The sequence below is a fragment of the Protopterus annectens genome, chromosome 7.part1, assembly GCF_019279795.1.
Source record: "Protopterus annectens isolate FY-2018-M chromosome 7.part1, PAN1.0, whole genome shotgun sequence".
In the NCBI taxonomy this organism is placed as follows: domain Eukaryota; kingdom Metazoa; phylum Chordata; order Ceratodontiformes; family Protopteridae; genus Protopterus; species Protopterus annectens.
Window position 1 is genome coordinate 429,686,543 of NC_056740.1, and position 17,072 is coordinate 429,703,614.

A 17,072-nucleotide genomic window follows, 5' to 3' on the forward strand; every position below is an offset into this window, starting at 1 on the left:
TAGTGGTGGAACCATCGGAGCCAAGACCTGCTCCAGGATCTTCGGCACCAACTACTCTGACTACCTCTGTGCCATCCGAGGGGTCTAGGAGCCGTCATTCTCCGGTCGGGTCCAGGGAGGAGAGTCAGGCGGAGATTTTTTTCAGCTCAGATTTTGCCTCTTGGTGCCTCGGGTCGTGTGAGTTCGGCTCCTACCTTGGCTTTGGAGCTAACCCCGGTGGTGCCAGGGGAACCATCTGGATCTTCGGAGCCAGGGGTTTCCTCGGATCATAGGTGGGGAGCTTTCGAGGCTATGAGGAGAGCACTGTCCCCACTCTCAGGTCCAGTCCTGTCCTTAAGCCAAATAAATTTATCACTTCCCCAGAAGATAAAACTTTTATGACTAAAGGTGTCCCAGTAGATGCTATGGTGGTGGCGGCAGCCACCAAGGAGGAGTTGTCAGAAATGTCCACATCTCTTCATTCCCCGAACAAAGACTTGCCCACAATGGACAGATACGGAAAGCACATGCTTTCTTCAGTGACCTTTATACTCAGGTCCCTGAATTACCTTACCCATTTCACTAGCTTACAGAGAGATCTCCTGAAGGAGCTTGGAGGCGCACTCCAGAGTTCAGTAGCTATGGGGGGTAGCAGATAAGATATCATCCTAACTCTCCACCCTTAATTCAGTAGTGTACTCATCCATGAGGCTTGTTTCCTATGCAGCCGATGGAACGAGTAGGTCAACGGGTTCAGGAATTGCCCTTAGGAGACATTCCTGGATGCGCTTGTGTAACTTTGCGGAACTTTTCAAGTCATCCTTTATTAACACCCCTTTTGATGGCTTATCCTTGTTCGGGCCTAAAGTCAAAAAAGCACTAACCAGGTGTGAACAGGACGGAAAAACTCTCTCTGCCATCGGAGTCCGTTTTTGGACTCCCCCTAGACCCTATCCTAAGGGTCAAAAGTGGGAAAAAGATATGGTTTCGAAAATCCCAGAGATCTTTTCTAGAGACATGTGGTGAACCTTCCTCCAGGGGCAGATGAGGAGGTAATAATGAAAGACGCCGCCACACAGCAGAGGGGGTCCACAGAACCAGGAAGACAGAGAATCCTTCTTTGGTAAGCCCTTTCAGCACTCCTGAAAGGAGGCCCGCCTGAGGCCCGCCTGTCCTCCTGTGGAGGCAGTCAGGGGTCACTTATCTTTGTACCCAGATGCCTGGCTAAAAATAACAAGACAAGTGGTTACAAAGCATCATGTCCAGAAGTTGCTTTATTCCCTTTTCCATGCCCACTCTACATATCAAAAACATTCTGGATGGAAACGAGCAACCCTAGAGATAAAAAAGTTGCTAGAAAAAGAGTCATCCAACCGGTCCCCACAGACCAAATAGGACTTACTCAATGTTCTTTTTAGTTCCAAAGAAAACTGGACCGGAGACCTATACTGGATCTCAGCAGACTGAACAAATCTGTAAAAAAGACAAAGTTGTGGATGGTAACAGTGCAGTCTGTACTTCCCTTTCTGGGAAAAGACAATTGGATGTGCTCTATAGACCTCCAGGTTGCGTACTACCATATAAAAATGGACAGGCCATCCAGGAGTCATCTGCGCTTTTGGCTGGGAGCCAGTCACTAACAGTTTTGAGCTTTGCCCTTTGGTATCACTACAGCCCCCCAGAGTGTTCAAATGCATGGCAGCGGTTACGGCTCACCTGAGACGTTCAGGATTCCGAGCGTTTCCATACCTAGATGACTGGCTCCTAACCGCCACTACCAAGCATCTACTAACATAAGCAAGAGACACCACCTTGTAACTCTGTGCTCATTTAGAGATTACAGCAAACTATGAAAAGTCTGCCTTATTGCCATCTCAACATATCATTTTTATAGGCACAGATTTAGACACTACTACAGTGATGGTAAAGCTTCCTCCAGAAAGGATACAGGCCCTTTGAGCACAGGTGTTAGACCTTCTCTTCAAAACAAAAACTCAAGCAAGGACAATTCTTAAACTCCTACTGGGCACCATGGCAGCAGCAATCAACATAATTCCCCCAGCTTAGATGCACACAAGGATTCTACAGTGGCTTCTATTCATCCAGTGGTCCATGCCTGAACTTCCAGTGTTTCACTAGGTAATATTAACAGAATCTTGCAGAAAAAGACCTTCGTTGGTGACTTCACTCAGATCAGGCGACTTTAGGTCAACCTTTTGTTCTCCCATCACCACTAGCCACGGTGACCATGGATGCTATCCCAGATATGGTAGAGGGGGCATCATCAGGGAAGAACAGCCCAAGGCACATGGCAGGATCACGAGGCCCATTTCCATATCAATGTCCTAGAGATGAGAGCAGTGCTTCTGTTGTTGCTACCATTCCAAGGCTCTCTTCCATTAGAAACAATTGCAATCCAGACAGACAACATGTCAGTTGTATGGTATATAAACAAACAAGGAGGAACCAAATCTTACCCCTTTTGTTGAGAGGCCTGAGAAGTATGGCAGTGGGCATCTTCTTCCCAACGCTTTTTCGTAGCAACGCACATCCTGGGGAAATCCAACCTGATAGCATACAATCTCAGCAGAATAATACTGATGCCCCATGAGTGGTCCCTGAAACAAGAAGTAGCGGAAATGATTTTCCAAAAATGGGGCCAGCCTTACTGCGATCTTTTTGCCATGTCCATGAACACGAGATGCAGCAGCTACTTTGCCCTGATCCCCCCCTCCGAGGGAGCCCCCAAGGGATGCACTTGTGCACAATTGGTTCCCAGGTCTCCTCTATGTCTTTCTTCCCTTTCCATTGATACCCAAAGTTCTTCAGAAATCCAGCGTATTGGGAAGGGCCCTAATACTTATAGCCCCTTAATGGCCTTGACAAATTTGGTTCCCTTTCCTGAGGCCTCATCTTTAGGAGGAGCCGTGGATTCTGGACCCAGAGCCAGATCTTCTGATCCATTCATTGGGGGCTCCCCATCCATCCCTTCGGACCCTCAAGCTGACGGCTTGGCTCCTCCAATTCCAAATATAGCCAGGCTACAAAACCTTTCATTTGCGTTACAACACATTCTGATATCTTCTCACAAAACATCAAAGAGAAGATTATATCTCGGCAAATGGAAAACATTTTCAGTCTGGGCCTTAGAGAGTCATATTGACCCTTATTCAGCACCTATGTCTTCCATCCTGGAGTTCTTGAAACTTTTTAATGAGGAAGCAGCTGCAGCTACTATTAGAGTACAATTAGCAGCAATTTCACATTTTCATTTTAGGAATGAAGGGCCAAATATTATGTCTCACAGGCTTTCTAAAGCTTTTCTGAGACGCACTAATCTTTTGAGACCACCCATTAAGCCCCCACTACCACCAAGGAGCCTGAATTTTGTACTAGCCCAGTTGATTCTTCCACCCTTTGAACCTGCATCATCATGTGACTTAAAGTTCTTAATGTGGAAGACTATTTTCCTAGTGGCTATCACCTCAGCTAGGAGGGTTTCAGAACTACAGGCATTATCTGTCCAACCCCCCGTATTTATTCCACAATGACAGGGTATCACTCCGTACAAACCTGTCTTTCCTACCAAAGGTATGTTCCAAATCCAACTTAAGTCAGTCCATAGACTTACCATTTTTTTCCCCAAAGTATGGCAATAAGGCAGAATATATGTTACACCTACTTGATGTTTATAGACAGTTACATTTCTGTTTACACAAAACAAAAGAGTTTAGAAAGACTGAACAGCTGTTTGTATCATTTTCAGACTGCAGAAACGGTGCAGCAGTAGCAAAAACTGCTCTAGCTAGGTGGTTGTCAGACTGCAATTCATTCACTTATAAATCGGTAAATAAACAGCTTCCAGATAAAATAAAAGCTCACTCTACCAGGCCTCTCTACCTCTTCTGCTTTTCGTGCAAATTTATCAATAGATACCATTTGCGCTGCAGCGACATGGACAAGGCCTCATACCTTTATCACTCGTTACAAAGTAGATTTGGCCTCCAGGGACAGGGCCTCCTTTGGGTCCACTGTTCTAAAGAATGTACTCCTGTGAGCTACCCAAGAAAGATGGTGCTAGGGATGCTGTCCCATCAGTAAAGAATGAAGGCGAGATGGGACAACTTCATATAAAGAAGTTATGTACCTACCATAATGTTCTATGTGAGTTGTCCATCTTGCCTTCATTCTTACATTCCTCCCTCCTACCCCCAGCCTTTGGCTTTTAGTGGATCAAGAGGTTACTGATTGGCATCTATTGTGCTTTGACCATATTCTGGTCTTATAAGTAGTAGGGAGTTATACATGAGTATTAGTATACAGGCAAACAAGATCTGGGGAAGGCACTAGAGCATCATGGGATAGGGAATAAGCCACAAGCTAGTTGAAGACCTTCGAGCTTTGGTAAATGGCCAAGTCGGAGCCGAGTAAAGAATGAAGGCAAGATGGACAACTCACATGGAACATTATGGTAGGTACATAACTTCTTTTTTACATTATTGCTTATACCTTTAGTGTGAATCTGACAAAACAGTGAAACACACAAGTGGATCATTTGATGTTGTTAAGCCATCTTGATACTTTTGATGTCATCACTGTGATGTCACATACAGGAGGCACTAAGCTTGGGTTTGTGTAGTCAGTAGATGCTTGGTTAGGACAAGAGCTGAGTGAAATTTGTAATGTGATAAAAAAAAAAAAAAAAAACTATTATCCACAGAAAGTACCCAATGTGATGTATGACAGCTGCTGACACTGGTTATTTTCCCAGGTCTGCCTGGGATTTGCCACTAAACTTTTTTTGTGTTCCACTTAGATTCTACCTCCAAGCTCTGCACAGTTATTGGATGACTTCCTTTTGGATCTGTCACCTTAGATGCACAACCAAAAGTTTATATTTCTTAAAGATAAGTGCTCTTTATGCTAGTCTGTCGTAATATTTTCTCCCACTTAAACCTAACAATTGTAAGTAATTATTTTTGTAGATATTATAGCCACTAATTGTCCTACAGTATTGCAGAAAGTGATAAACACTACCAGATACTGTCAATCACCGCTGCCCTGTCTTCTCTTACTGGCCCTTGCTTTTTCTGAGTTGTGTACAATCTTTCGTAGTTTAATATGTACTGCTACATTCACAGCAGTAACTGTAAAAGCAGTGTGCCAAGTAAGTTAGTAAACTGAGTATTGGATTTCTTACTGGGCTAAATATTTTGCTGGGATGTACCAAAATGTGTAATTTAAAAGTGTAGTTTTCATTACGTAAACCAATAACTGCAGGTAGTGAAAAAGACTGTTATGCCTTCCAGAGTTTCAGCTGCTACATCTCCTTAGCTATCTTCTACCTGAATTTTCCTTGAGATGCCTTTCTAAACCAATTCTTTGAACATCTGCACACACTCCACTTAGTAGAGGATAAAGGCTATGAGCTCTTAGTGACCTCCTTCCAGTAGCCCAGGATTAGGGTCTTTCAGCCCTCATCATGTGCCTACAGTGTGATTATGAGCAAGTCAGTTACCCAGACATTTCTCCTGGGTTTGCCCCAGAAGGTGGGGCAGTTAAGTACAGTGGGTGTACCATTGTTAATGAATAAGTAAAATTGTATGATAATGCAAATAGCAAGGATTTGGATCTCCTCCTCTCTTTCCTTAAAGTAAACAAAAGCCTATTGCATACTTTGTCTGGTTGCATGCATCTATAGTCCGTTTCTGTCCTCTGATATTGAACCTGTTGCCTAAATTTTTTTTTTTTTATCATCACTCTCCCACAAACTAAAACAAATCATACATATGTTGTCTTGAAACAAAACCCTTCAATTCTTGCTGACTTAAGGCCCATTTCCAGTCTGCCTCTACTAGCTAAAATACATGAGAAACTAGTTTATAAACAAGTTGTGGGCTGCATCACTAAATAATCACCCTTTAAACTACACTCATTGCACGTTCATATTTAGTTGTAAAACTTCATTGGCTTTCTCCAATACTGCAGACTTCCTTTTGGAAAAATGTGGATAAACATGACTGTTGTTGTCTTCACCTTTCTGAAAAGAGTGCATTTGATGTAACTGACCACACACCATGCTTAAAATGCCATTTTCCTGAAGTTATGTCGAAGGACTCCTTGCCAGGTTTGCCAGTTGTCTAAACTCAAGGTCAGTACAAGTCCATGTCAGTAATAGTCTTTCTACACCAGATAAAACAATGATGGGTGCTCCTCTGGGTCTAACCTAGGCCTCTTCTTTTATTTATTTATTTATTTTACATTTGTTGATCAGGATAGTCCGACTGGATACATGTCCATTTTCAGCGGAGGCCCTGGAAGAAAAGCTCCACACAAGTACTTTGATATATACAATATGTTATAACAGACAAACAGTTTGTAGAATACATGAGACATGCTGTATAACCCATGTTATCAGTTATTTACACTATACATGGTAGGACAATAACTAGAAGATAGAATTATGTAATTCTTCATTAAGACACTTTGCATTCTTTCTGCGTTAATAGAATGTACTTACTAAAACTGTTACCACTCTGTAATCCGCCCCAGTGAATCTCGCACACCATCTGTACAAAATATATTGATCCACAAACTGGAGGACATTCTCCCATTGACAACCGTGTTTTCTGCACATATTATACACACTCATCAGACAGCTTTAATCAGACTCAGTGTTCCATTTATCAGCACCGCAGAACATAGACAGTATCACTAACTTCTATGATGATTGCGCATAATTGAAAGGAGTGTTCTGCTATCGCCCCTCATTTTCCAATTACTTCACACTAACTACTGTACAGCAATAGTGGTGTTATAGATGGCTGCCATGTATTTTATATCATAATTTATTTCTTCTGTTCCAACAAGTGGAAAAATACTTATTTTATTATCTAAACCACTGTTAGATAAATGATCTTGGGCTATTCATCATTGGTTATTGATCAGTGCTTGTTTTATCTTTAATTCTTATGCCTGTTATTACAAGTAAAATGAACAGATTAATTAATTATTATTATTCTTATGTCACATTTGTTAACCAGGATAGTCCGACTGGACAGCAGGTATCCGTTTTCAGCAGAGTCTTGGAGAGAAAAGCTCCAGCACATTTAAAAAAAAAGAGAATGCAATTTACAGTTACATGACATAAGTTGTAGATTACTTTAACCTAGTATAAAAAAAGTTACAAATTGTTTATAATAAGTTAGAGCAGAGATATCAGTTTGCAGGTGGATGTTACAATAAAGATATTTTGGTTAATAGCAATGAGTATTCTGTTGTTGGATAAAAAGGTGAAAAATCTTTATACAGAGTGAGCATAGCAGTTGCTCTGTTCCACTGATGGATGGGTAAACAGGTGACTACTTGTGCAAGTATTTACAGTGAGTATTAAGATGAATTCAGAGGAGTATTGTCCAGTCTGAACAGTGACCCTGGCAGAGGATGCACCTGAGTTTTAAAAACGTTTCCCCGTAGTACTATATTTTTTTATGGTGGTTTGTTACAGTTGCATAGATGGTTGGAGTAGAGATATGATTTTATGGGGGTCTTAAAGGAGGATGTAGAATTTAGAAGTCTAAGGTCAGGAGGGAGTTTGTTCCAGGTCATGGCAATTTCATGGGCAAAAAGAGATTCCCCTGAGTTGTTTTTGCAAGAGGGGATTTCAATTAAAGCTTTGTTGCTAGAGCGTAGTTGTCTATTTGGATTGTGGAAGTTAAGGAGGTTGTTCAGGACAGGTGTTTTTTCAGGGTAGTACAGTATTTGATGGGCTAAGTTGAGTTGGTGATATTTTAGAAAGTTGGGGAATTCTAGCCAGTGTAGGGTTTGTAGGGCATGGCAATGGTGGGAACGTAACTTGGCACTGGCGGCGAATCTGGCGATTTTGTTGTAGCAGGTTGAGAGTTTGTCAGTTTTAGTTAGGTTTGTTAGTGAGGGAGAGGGCCTATAGCAGTGTGGACAGAAGATGAGTTCTGGCCATGGCAATACGAGATTCTGAGGTCAGGTACCATTTGCATCTATAGAGGGAGCCTAGTTTTTTGTGGACCTTAGAGATGGTTACTGAGATGTTATTTAAATTTGAGTTTTTGGTCAATGGTAAGTACTAGGAGTTTTGCCTCAGAGACTGGGGTGATTTGGTTGTTATGGTGGAAAATATGGAAAAGGGGTGGTTAGAGGGTTTAGTTGGGTGGAACAGCATGAGTTGGGTTATTTTGGGGTTAAGTATACGTTGTGAGTTATTGAGCCAATTCTCAATTTCAGTGAAAGTTAGTTGGGCTTTTTGCTGAATAAGTTGGATATTGGGTGCAGAGCATATGAGGGTTGTGTCGTCAGTGAATTGGACTAGATCAGCTTTTGTGACAGCTAGGTGGAGTTGGTTGGTGAATATATTAAATAGAAATGGGCCGAGGATAGAACCTTGGGGTATGCCTAGGGTGACTGGGAGTGGGAGGATAGTGAGTTTATCCATTTGACGGACTGGTGACGGTTACCTAGGTAGCTTTTCAACCAGAGCAGAGTGGGGGTGTTGAAGTTGAGGTCAGAGAGACAAGCTAAAAGTTTTTTGTTGAATAAATCAAGGAAGGTAGCAGAGATGAGATTGCCTTGGTTCCTAAAGGAGTTTATAGTGCTGGTGCATCTGAGTAGGGCGGTGGAGATACTGTTGAGATGGGCGGAAGCCATGTTGGGTAAGAGAGAGAAGGTTATTGGAGAGGATTTGGTAATGTATGCATCTCTCTAGAATTTTTGATGGGTGAAAGAATTGCTATTGAGCGATAGATTGGTAGAGGGCCCACCTTTGTGAAGTTATTTATGATTTTTAGTATGGAGGAGATGAAGTAGTTGTTAAAGCTGCAGGCAATATCAAAATCTGTGCCGGGGACATTGGGGGGTGGAGTGGTGAATTTATCTGGTTGAAGGATATTATTTACTGTTGCCCAGAATTTCTGAGGGTTGCTATTGTCCTTCTTTTGTAGAAACAGGTAGTAGGTTTGTTTATCTAGTTTTACTTGTTTTTTGGCCTTAGTCCAAAGCTCAAGAAAGGATTACGTAGTTGCAGGTGTTCTATAATGGCAACAGGTTTTCCAAGCTTTGTCCCTATTTTGGAGTAGGGTTCTTGTGTTTTTTTAGAGCCAGGAGGTAGGGTTGCTACGTATCCTAATCATTTTTATGGGGGCTAGTTGGTTGAGGATGTTTACAAATAAAAAAAACTGCCACCAAAGCTTTAGAACTCACTTGTCCTGCACAAAACAGATCCAGAATAAAAAGCAAAACACCAGGACTTGGAGATGGCTGTAAAATCCAGTATAAAAATCTTTATTCGACACAAGCGCTTTCATGGGTAACCCCACTTCTTCAGATGTCTAATGCATTTTAAAAACAGCTCTTGGTTGTTGCTTTAAATTGGAAGTGCTTGTTCATACTAGAACAATGTATTGGTTGGTTTTAATCATGTGTCCCAGAAGAGTGTATGTTTAAACCAAAAGCTGTTTGTAAAATGTATTAGACATCTGAAGAAGTGGGGTTACCCCTGAAAGTGCTTGTGTTGAATAAAGATTTTTATACTGGATTTTACATCCATCTCCAAGTCCTGGTGTTTTGCTTTTTATTCTGGATATGTTTACAAATGAGTTGAAGTATTCAATTGCACTATTTACTGGAAGGGTTTTGATGGGAGACCAGTCATAGTATTTTAAGGCCCCCAGGAAGCATCAAACTTTTAAGTGCACTTTCGTGTAAGTGGTCTTGTACTTTTCTTTGTTGAAATAATGAAATTTCGACAAAGAAAAGTAGACTCATATATATATATATATATATATATATATATATATATCTATATATGGGTCCCTATCACATGGTCGACAGGCCATATGATCGACTTTCATTTGGTCGACAGTTCATTCATTTGGTCGACAAGCAGTTTTATGTGGGGGGCTGTGCCCCCCACCCCACCCCCTTAACTATATATATCAACTCCAGGGTCACACAACATTGGGGAGGGGGGCAAATCTGCCTGTCGACCAAATGAAAGTCGATCAAATGGCTTGTTGACCATCTCAGGTAGACCCATATATATATATATATATATATATATATATATATATATATATATATGTATATATATATATATATATATATATATATATATGTGTGTGTGTGTTGTATGTATACACACTTACACACACACACGCACACATATGTATGTACACACACATATGTATACATGCATACGGATATATTAACGTGATAAGTAGAATATTATAATAAAATTAAGGTATTGTGAGCTGTAGCTATACTTTTTCCCTCTAGTATCTGTACCTTTTTATCAGCACCCCGCGCAATCATCTTACATATCAACTTATTTCTGACGTAATTAATAGTTTCTAATTGGTCAGTGCGCTTAATTGAGGCTCTTTTGTGTACACAGACAGTGTATCTTTTTATTTTTTAGATTAAAATTGGCAAAGTTACGTCCTCCAGACTCACAAATATCAAGTTGCCTGTGCATGTAGCACATTCTCAGGAAGTATTGTATTGTCAGAAGAGCACCCTTTGTGAAATAAAGCTACACTTAGATGGCAGTTGTATAACTTTGTACGTAAAACTGTAAAAGTTCAACATTTTTATGAGCCAGACAAAGTAATTGTGCTCAGTGATGTAAGCACTTCTGTGGATTACATCCTAAGAAGAGTTGTGCAGCTTCTGAATTTTGTTCTGTATTACTGTTAGGACAAATATGTGTAACAGCAGTACATCATGTTCTGTGTTACTGTTAGGACAAATATGTCTAACAGCAGTACATCATGTTCTGTGTTACTGTTAGGACAAATATGTGAAACGGCAGTAACATCATGTGACTTGTATTTTGGGTGGGCTTGCGTGTATGTAGTATTGAAAGTTTAGAAGTCATTTATCTTTTTTTTATTTTATTGTATTTATTTTTGAGTCAATTTTCTCAATGAATGGTTACAAAAATGCCTAACATTTTCTATGTTACATATTAAGGCACTTGTAACAGAAACTTTGCGACAGCCAGGAGAAATAGAAGTCAGTTAAGATGTACATCTTATCCAGTAAATAATTAGGTGGTGAGCCATTCAGATGTTATTTGCTAGTCAAATCTGTTTTGCTTGAAAGCTGTATAAAAATAGACTGTAGCAGTTTTAGTGAGTTTTTTAAAGATGAACTTTGTGGAAAAATCTGTACTAAATAACTGGTGTCTCATTAAATTTGCTAATGAAATTCTTTGTGTTTTTTTTTATATTTTAGTTTTTGCCGTGGGGAAAGAGCAGAAGGTATTTTGTTTGACCCGAAGAGGACAGCAGTGCTGCCCTTCTCTTGTGTATCGTATACTGCCAGCAACCATGACTTGGTTTCTCGTTTATCTGAAAAGCTTGACCAGGCTTACCATGTTGTACATGACCCCTCACTCAAGGAGAAACAAAGCGAGAAGCCTGTGAGCGACTCCAGTGTAGAGGAGAAGTATAACGAGAAGCCTGTCAGCGACTCCAGCGTACAGGAGAAATATAATGAGAAGCCTGTTGGCGACTCCAGCGTACAAGAGAAGTATAAAGAGAAGCCTGTCAGTGACTCCAGCGTACAGGAGAAATATAATGAGAAGCCTGTTGGCGACTCCAGTGTACAGGAGAAATATAAAGAGAAGCCTGTTGGCGACTCCAGCGCACCTCCTGAAGAAGATGACTATTTTGAAATGGGTCTTTGTGAAGGAGGGCATATTTTAGACTGTACTGGCTCTTTAGAAACTTCAGATTCTGAAAATGTTGGACTTGAGTGCAGCCAGGAGGCTCAAGTACTGTGGGGATTCATCATACAGACCAGTCATGAGTTGCGAACATTTGCATCTTGTGTCATGCTTACCAGTAAAGTACTGGCAGTGTTTCAGATTCTGCACCATGACCTTGATGGAACCACACAAAGCATTCTCAGAAACCTACATTTAACAATTTCTTTCCCATACAAGGACCTCGTGGAAGTTGGATTTCAAATTCCAGAAGTTTGTTTACTGCTCAGAACAAAAGACAGCAATGCCACCTTCCACATCCTTTCTGACTCTCAGAATTTAAAAGATTTTTACTCTTCTTTGTGCAAATTTTGCAGTCTGAACTCTGTGAGCTGGAACTCAAGACTGTATTTACTGAATAATACCTTACAGGAGTTTTTTGACCAGCTGATAGCACTTCATCCATTTTCTTCTTGCCGTACAGAACTGAAGGGATGTTTTCCAGTCTATCTTTTGCAAAGTAAGGGAACTGTGACCCAAGGCAAGCTCCAGCAGGCAAGGTCTCCAAATATTGGGCTGCAGACTAAAAATACTTCATTTTCTGATATTTGTTCAACTCTGTATGAACAAGCTGATCACAATGGATCAGTTTATGAACCTTGTCTTATTTTACTGACAGCCCAGCATGTGTTTGTAATAAAGGTGGACTTTTGCAAACTATCTGGAGTTATGGATTCTGAAAGGATGAACAATGCTTTCAAACTGCATAGGTTTCCACTGGCTTCTCTGCTTCTGCATCCAAAGTACAGTTCCACGAGTCTACAGGAAGGCACGTTTTCAGACATCCATGTGATCGAACTGCTAATTGGACATTCCCCTGCCATGGCAGTGTTTGTCTTACCTCATGAGAAGTTCCATTTTTTGAGAGTGTACAGTCTCTTGAGAACATGTCTGCAGGATGTGAAGACAATTGTCGTGTTCGAGACCCCTGAAAAATTAGTATCCCCAAAAACGTATCCCTTGGAGAACACCCACTCTGGGAGTGGGTCAGGCAGGTAGCTGTTCTGAAAATTAAGATGTTTTTGAGTATTGAATTCCTGAGGAATTAGTCAGAATCCATTTGTTACATTATATGGCATATTTTTGTTGTTGCTTAGCCTGTGTGCAGTGTTTGTGTATCTCCTGGTCGTCACCTTTTTTAGGGCTTTTTGAAGGACAGTCCACTGCCCCACAGAAAACCTGTTCCATTTATTCACTGTTTTTTATGCAAAAGTGTTTTCTATTGTCTGCTGAATTCTGTTACCAAACTATACCAATCGTGCCTCCTCTTCTTCTTCCGCTCTACACAACCACAGCAGAATCCCTAGCAACGTGTAAAGCAGTGTTAGCAAGAGTTATAGCCGAACTAACAAGAGTTATAGCTGATCTAGCTTCCGATCAAAATCTGGTAGCACCTTACCTAGTGTTGCGCTCCACCCCAGTAATGGTTGCTTGTTAAGTAATCAGACACGAGCAAAGTTTTTATTCTCAAACAAGCGGGAAAGATTATGCCCTTCCATCCAATTCAGAACTTCATCAGAATCATGTGCCAGTTGCAAGTAGTCACTTAGATATCAAAGTAATCCGATCTTAAACTTAAAATCATATTGTAACTCCAAAAACATTCAATAAAGTTGCAATTCACCTGTTACTGTTAAATCCTCACAAAATATAATTGTTTGCAGTTGGTATGTGATTCTGATAAAGTCCTGAATTGGATCAAAGCACTTAATCTCGTCACTTATTTCCAAAGTGTCTTTATTTCATTTATTGTTTTTTATTTTTTATTTAATTAGGATAGAGCAGTGATCCAAATGGGACATTTTGAAGTTTGGCCCAGAAAAGACAGTACAGGCATGAGAAGGTAGTGTAATATAATATGGTATGACCTAATGCACATATATCAACCATGAAATCTTACATCCAAAGATCAGTATCTTTAGCTGTTGTATCTCATTTACAGCTGTAGATGTGAGGCAGCTACATCTGAAGCGACAACGTAATGGCCCTTGTAACTGTACAAGTCAAACAAGAGTTGAGTTTTAAAGTAACACTTTGCTGAACATGATATAATCCCCCCTTGTGTAAATTGGGTACAATGTAAGAGCTGGTATGTACAGGTGGATGATATGAAGTAAGAGAGAGAGAGCAAGGGGCTATGCCTTCTTAATCATATTGAACCGGTATACGTGTCTGAGGAGAGTTAGTTGTCCAACAAAAAAAGGAGGTACAGTGATTATGTGATACCGCTTTGGCAGAAGCATATGTGGGGAGCTTCTTTAACTCAAAACTGTTGGAGCTGTGTGTGGAAATTTGGAAGGAATAGATGCATCTAAGTTTTGAGGGTAGAGAGTTTCCCAGTGCAGGAAGTAATAGTAGAGAAGTTTTCTGTGCTGTGAAGTTTGTTCTTTGAGGTCAGTGAAGATGGGGAGAGAAGGGGCTGGGAACATTGGTTGTAACTGGATATTTTTTTGGTCAGTCTGCTAGCAGAATATGGTGTTTGTGGGTAAAATGTATGCCATTAATAGTTTAATGCACATTGGCATTCCCTGTGTGTGTGTGTGTGTGTGTGTGTGTGTGTGTGTGTGTGTGTGTGTGTGTGTGTGTGTGTGTGTGTGTGTTTGGTGGGGGCATTAGCAATGATTTACAGTCCTTGACAGTCCATGTTCAAGTTAGACTGATAGGATGCCTTTGCCAGTGGCCATTCTGGGACACAAATGTGTCTTTTTAATCAAAATAGTAGTCCGTTATACTTTAATTTTATGTAGATGTTGTACTAGACATTTGTCTAGCCAGACTACTATATGCTTAGGGGGGTTTTGGGGGCTTTCTTTTTTGTTCAGTAGTATCATTCAGTTTTGTGGGGCAGCTGTGTGAGGCTTTGTTTTAATTAAAAAAATCATAGATGCGCTTTCATCATTTAGGATTAGCTTTTTGTACATAAGCCAGTCAGAAGTGTGGAAGAGGTCTTCTAGTTGTTTTTTTTAATGGTGGAGAAGAATGAGTGGGTCCCTTAGAAGGCAGTGTCTGTGGTATGTAATATGATTTTAAGTTGTGGAAGGTCTGCTGGTAGATTATCTGTAAGTAGAAAAAAACAGCTAGGATAAAATTGCTCCTTGGAGACCGTCTCTAGTTGAGATGGAGCAATAGTGGATCCTGTCATAACTTTGAATTGCCTGCTGATGAGCGAGCCTTTGAACCAGGCTGGGGCATCAGGACTAGTCCCTAGGTTAGGAAATGTAGTAAGTCATGCTTTACCAGATTAACAACTTTGGTGAAATTGGTAAATACTGAGCCAATAGAGACCTATGTCCATATTGTGGAGGATGTCATTAAGGGGACAGAGAGCTGTAGTAGTGCTGTGTCCAGTGTTGATTGGGGAAAATAAAATACTGTATTTTGTGGCATATTCTGTGAGCATATATATATATATAAAAAAAAGTTATGTACCTACCATAACATTCCATCTGTGTTGTCCATTTTCATTCTTCCTGAACTAATGGGTTCGGATCTTATCCTTGGATCTGACTTGGCTGTTACTATAGCTTGTAGTAACCTAAAAGCTCTCAAGCTCCTCTCTACCCACAATGCACCAACCCATAACATACCTCAGATCTTGTTTGCTAGATGGCATATATTAAGAAATATTAATGTAATATGCCTGACTGAAAAAGCCATTATCTAGGACTCAGTCTAAGGCACAGTGATGCTGTTATGATCTCTTTCTTTCCAGAAGTCCGTCATGACAAAGTTTGGGGGTTGGTGGGCGGGGAGTTGAGGAAGAATGAAAATGGACAACACAGATGGAATAGTATGGTAAATACATGAGTTTATCCGATGATGTCAATTTTCATTCTTTCCTCAACTGCTGCAACCAAGTCTCCAGCTGCCTGAAATCCCAGGTTGACTCTAAGGAAGGATATTCCTGAGTACAGTCGAACCAAAGGCTGCTCTTCCCCTCGACCAGACCAAGTTTGTAATGAGTAATGAAGATAAGAGGAATAGCCCCAGTTGCAGCTGCACATATTTTACCCATGGAATGCTTGGATAAAAATACCGATGGAGTTGCCATGGATCTAGTTGAGTGGGCTCTTAAAGGTTCTGATAATGAAATACCCAATTTATTGTGGTGAAAAGATATACAGTCAGTAAGCCATCTTGCCAAAATTACCTTTGTAACAGATTTACCTATTTTGTAGTCCCCAACGGAGATATAGTTGATCAGATTTTCTAATTTCTTTTGTTCTGCGTAAGTAGAAACGTAGTTGTCTGTGAACATCTAATGAGTGCAACATGTATTCTTCCTTGTTTTTAAATTTTGGAAAGAATATTGGCAGATTAATGAACTGGTTGATATTGGATTCTCCCCCCACCTTAGGAAGGAAGAATTGGTTCTTAATGTGACTCTATCCCTATAAAAAATCAAGTAGGGAGCTTAGAGGACAATGTTTGAAGTTCTGATATTCTTCCTGCTGAGGTAATGGCAACAAGAAACATTGTTTCCAGGTCAGGAGTTTAAAATCACATTTAGGTGCTGACTCAAAGGAGGAATGAATTAAGGCCTGTAGTACTAAGTTTAAGTCCCATGGAGGTGTAGGGTCTTTAAAACAAGAGAGTACCTCTTAAGAAGACCTTACAAAGCTGTGATGAAGCTAGGGAAGAATTCTCAAATCTGATATGGACGTTAGAGATTGCTGCCAACTGAACTTAATGGTCAAGGAACTAGATCCTTCATTGAAAATTGTTGCTAAAAACTCAAGGACACTTTGTACAGGGGCTGCAAATGGGGTCAGTACATCTTTGATGAGCCCAAATAACAAATCTCTTCCATTTACTTCTGTAAAGTTTTCTGGTAGAAACTTTATATGAAGACAAAAGAGTATGACGGACAGGGGATGAGAGCATAGGTTGTCTGGCTATTAACAGAATTGGAGAAACCATGCTGTCAGTTTGAAGTTTGGGACATCTGGATGAATCATGCCTGTTGAGTGAGATAAAAGGTCTGGAATTGGTTCCAGAATCCAAGGCGAGTAAAATAGATGAGACCAAAGAAAAGGGAAGCAAATCTATTGAGGCCAGTAAGGTGCAATGAGGATGACTTTGCTCTTCAACCTGGCAGCTTTCTGTAGCAATATGGGATCACAGGAGTAGGAGGATAAGCATAGAGAAGACTTGGGGGCCAGTCATGGAGTAGAGCATCCCTCTGTCATTCTCCCAGAGGGGGTGATCAGGGCAAAGAAGCTGCTGCACTTTAGTGGTGAAGCAAAAAGATCGCTACAAGGCTGGTCCCATTGACGGAAAATCATTTCCATCACTT

General features: G+C 40.6%; 1 protein-coding gene across 1 annotated transcript in view; it reads left to right on the plus strand.

Annotated features, from left to right (window-relative positions):
- NISCH (nischarin) overlaps positions 1–17,072 on the plus strand; it is a 1,490,316-nt gene that overhangs the window by 1,294,858 nt on the left and 178,386 nt on the right. Inside the window, exon 16 of the mRNA XM_044078886.1 lies at positions 11,245–12,771. Within this exon, the coding sequence (XP_043934821.1) occupies positions 11,245–12,771 (1,527 nt within the window). The remainder of the gene's footprint in view (positions 1–11,244; positions 12,772–17,072) is intronic.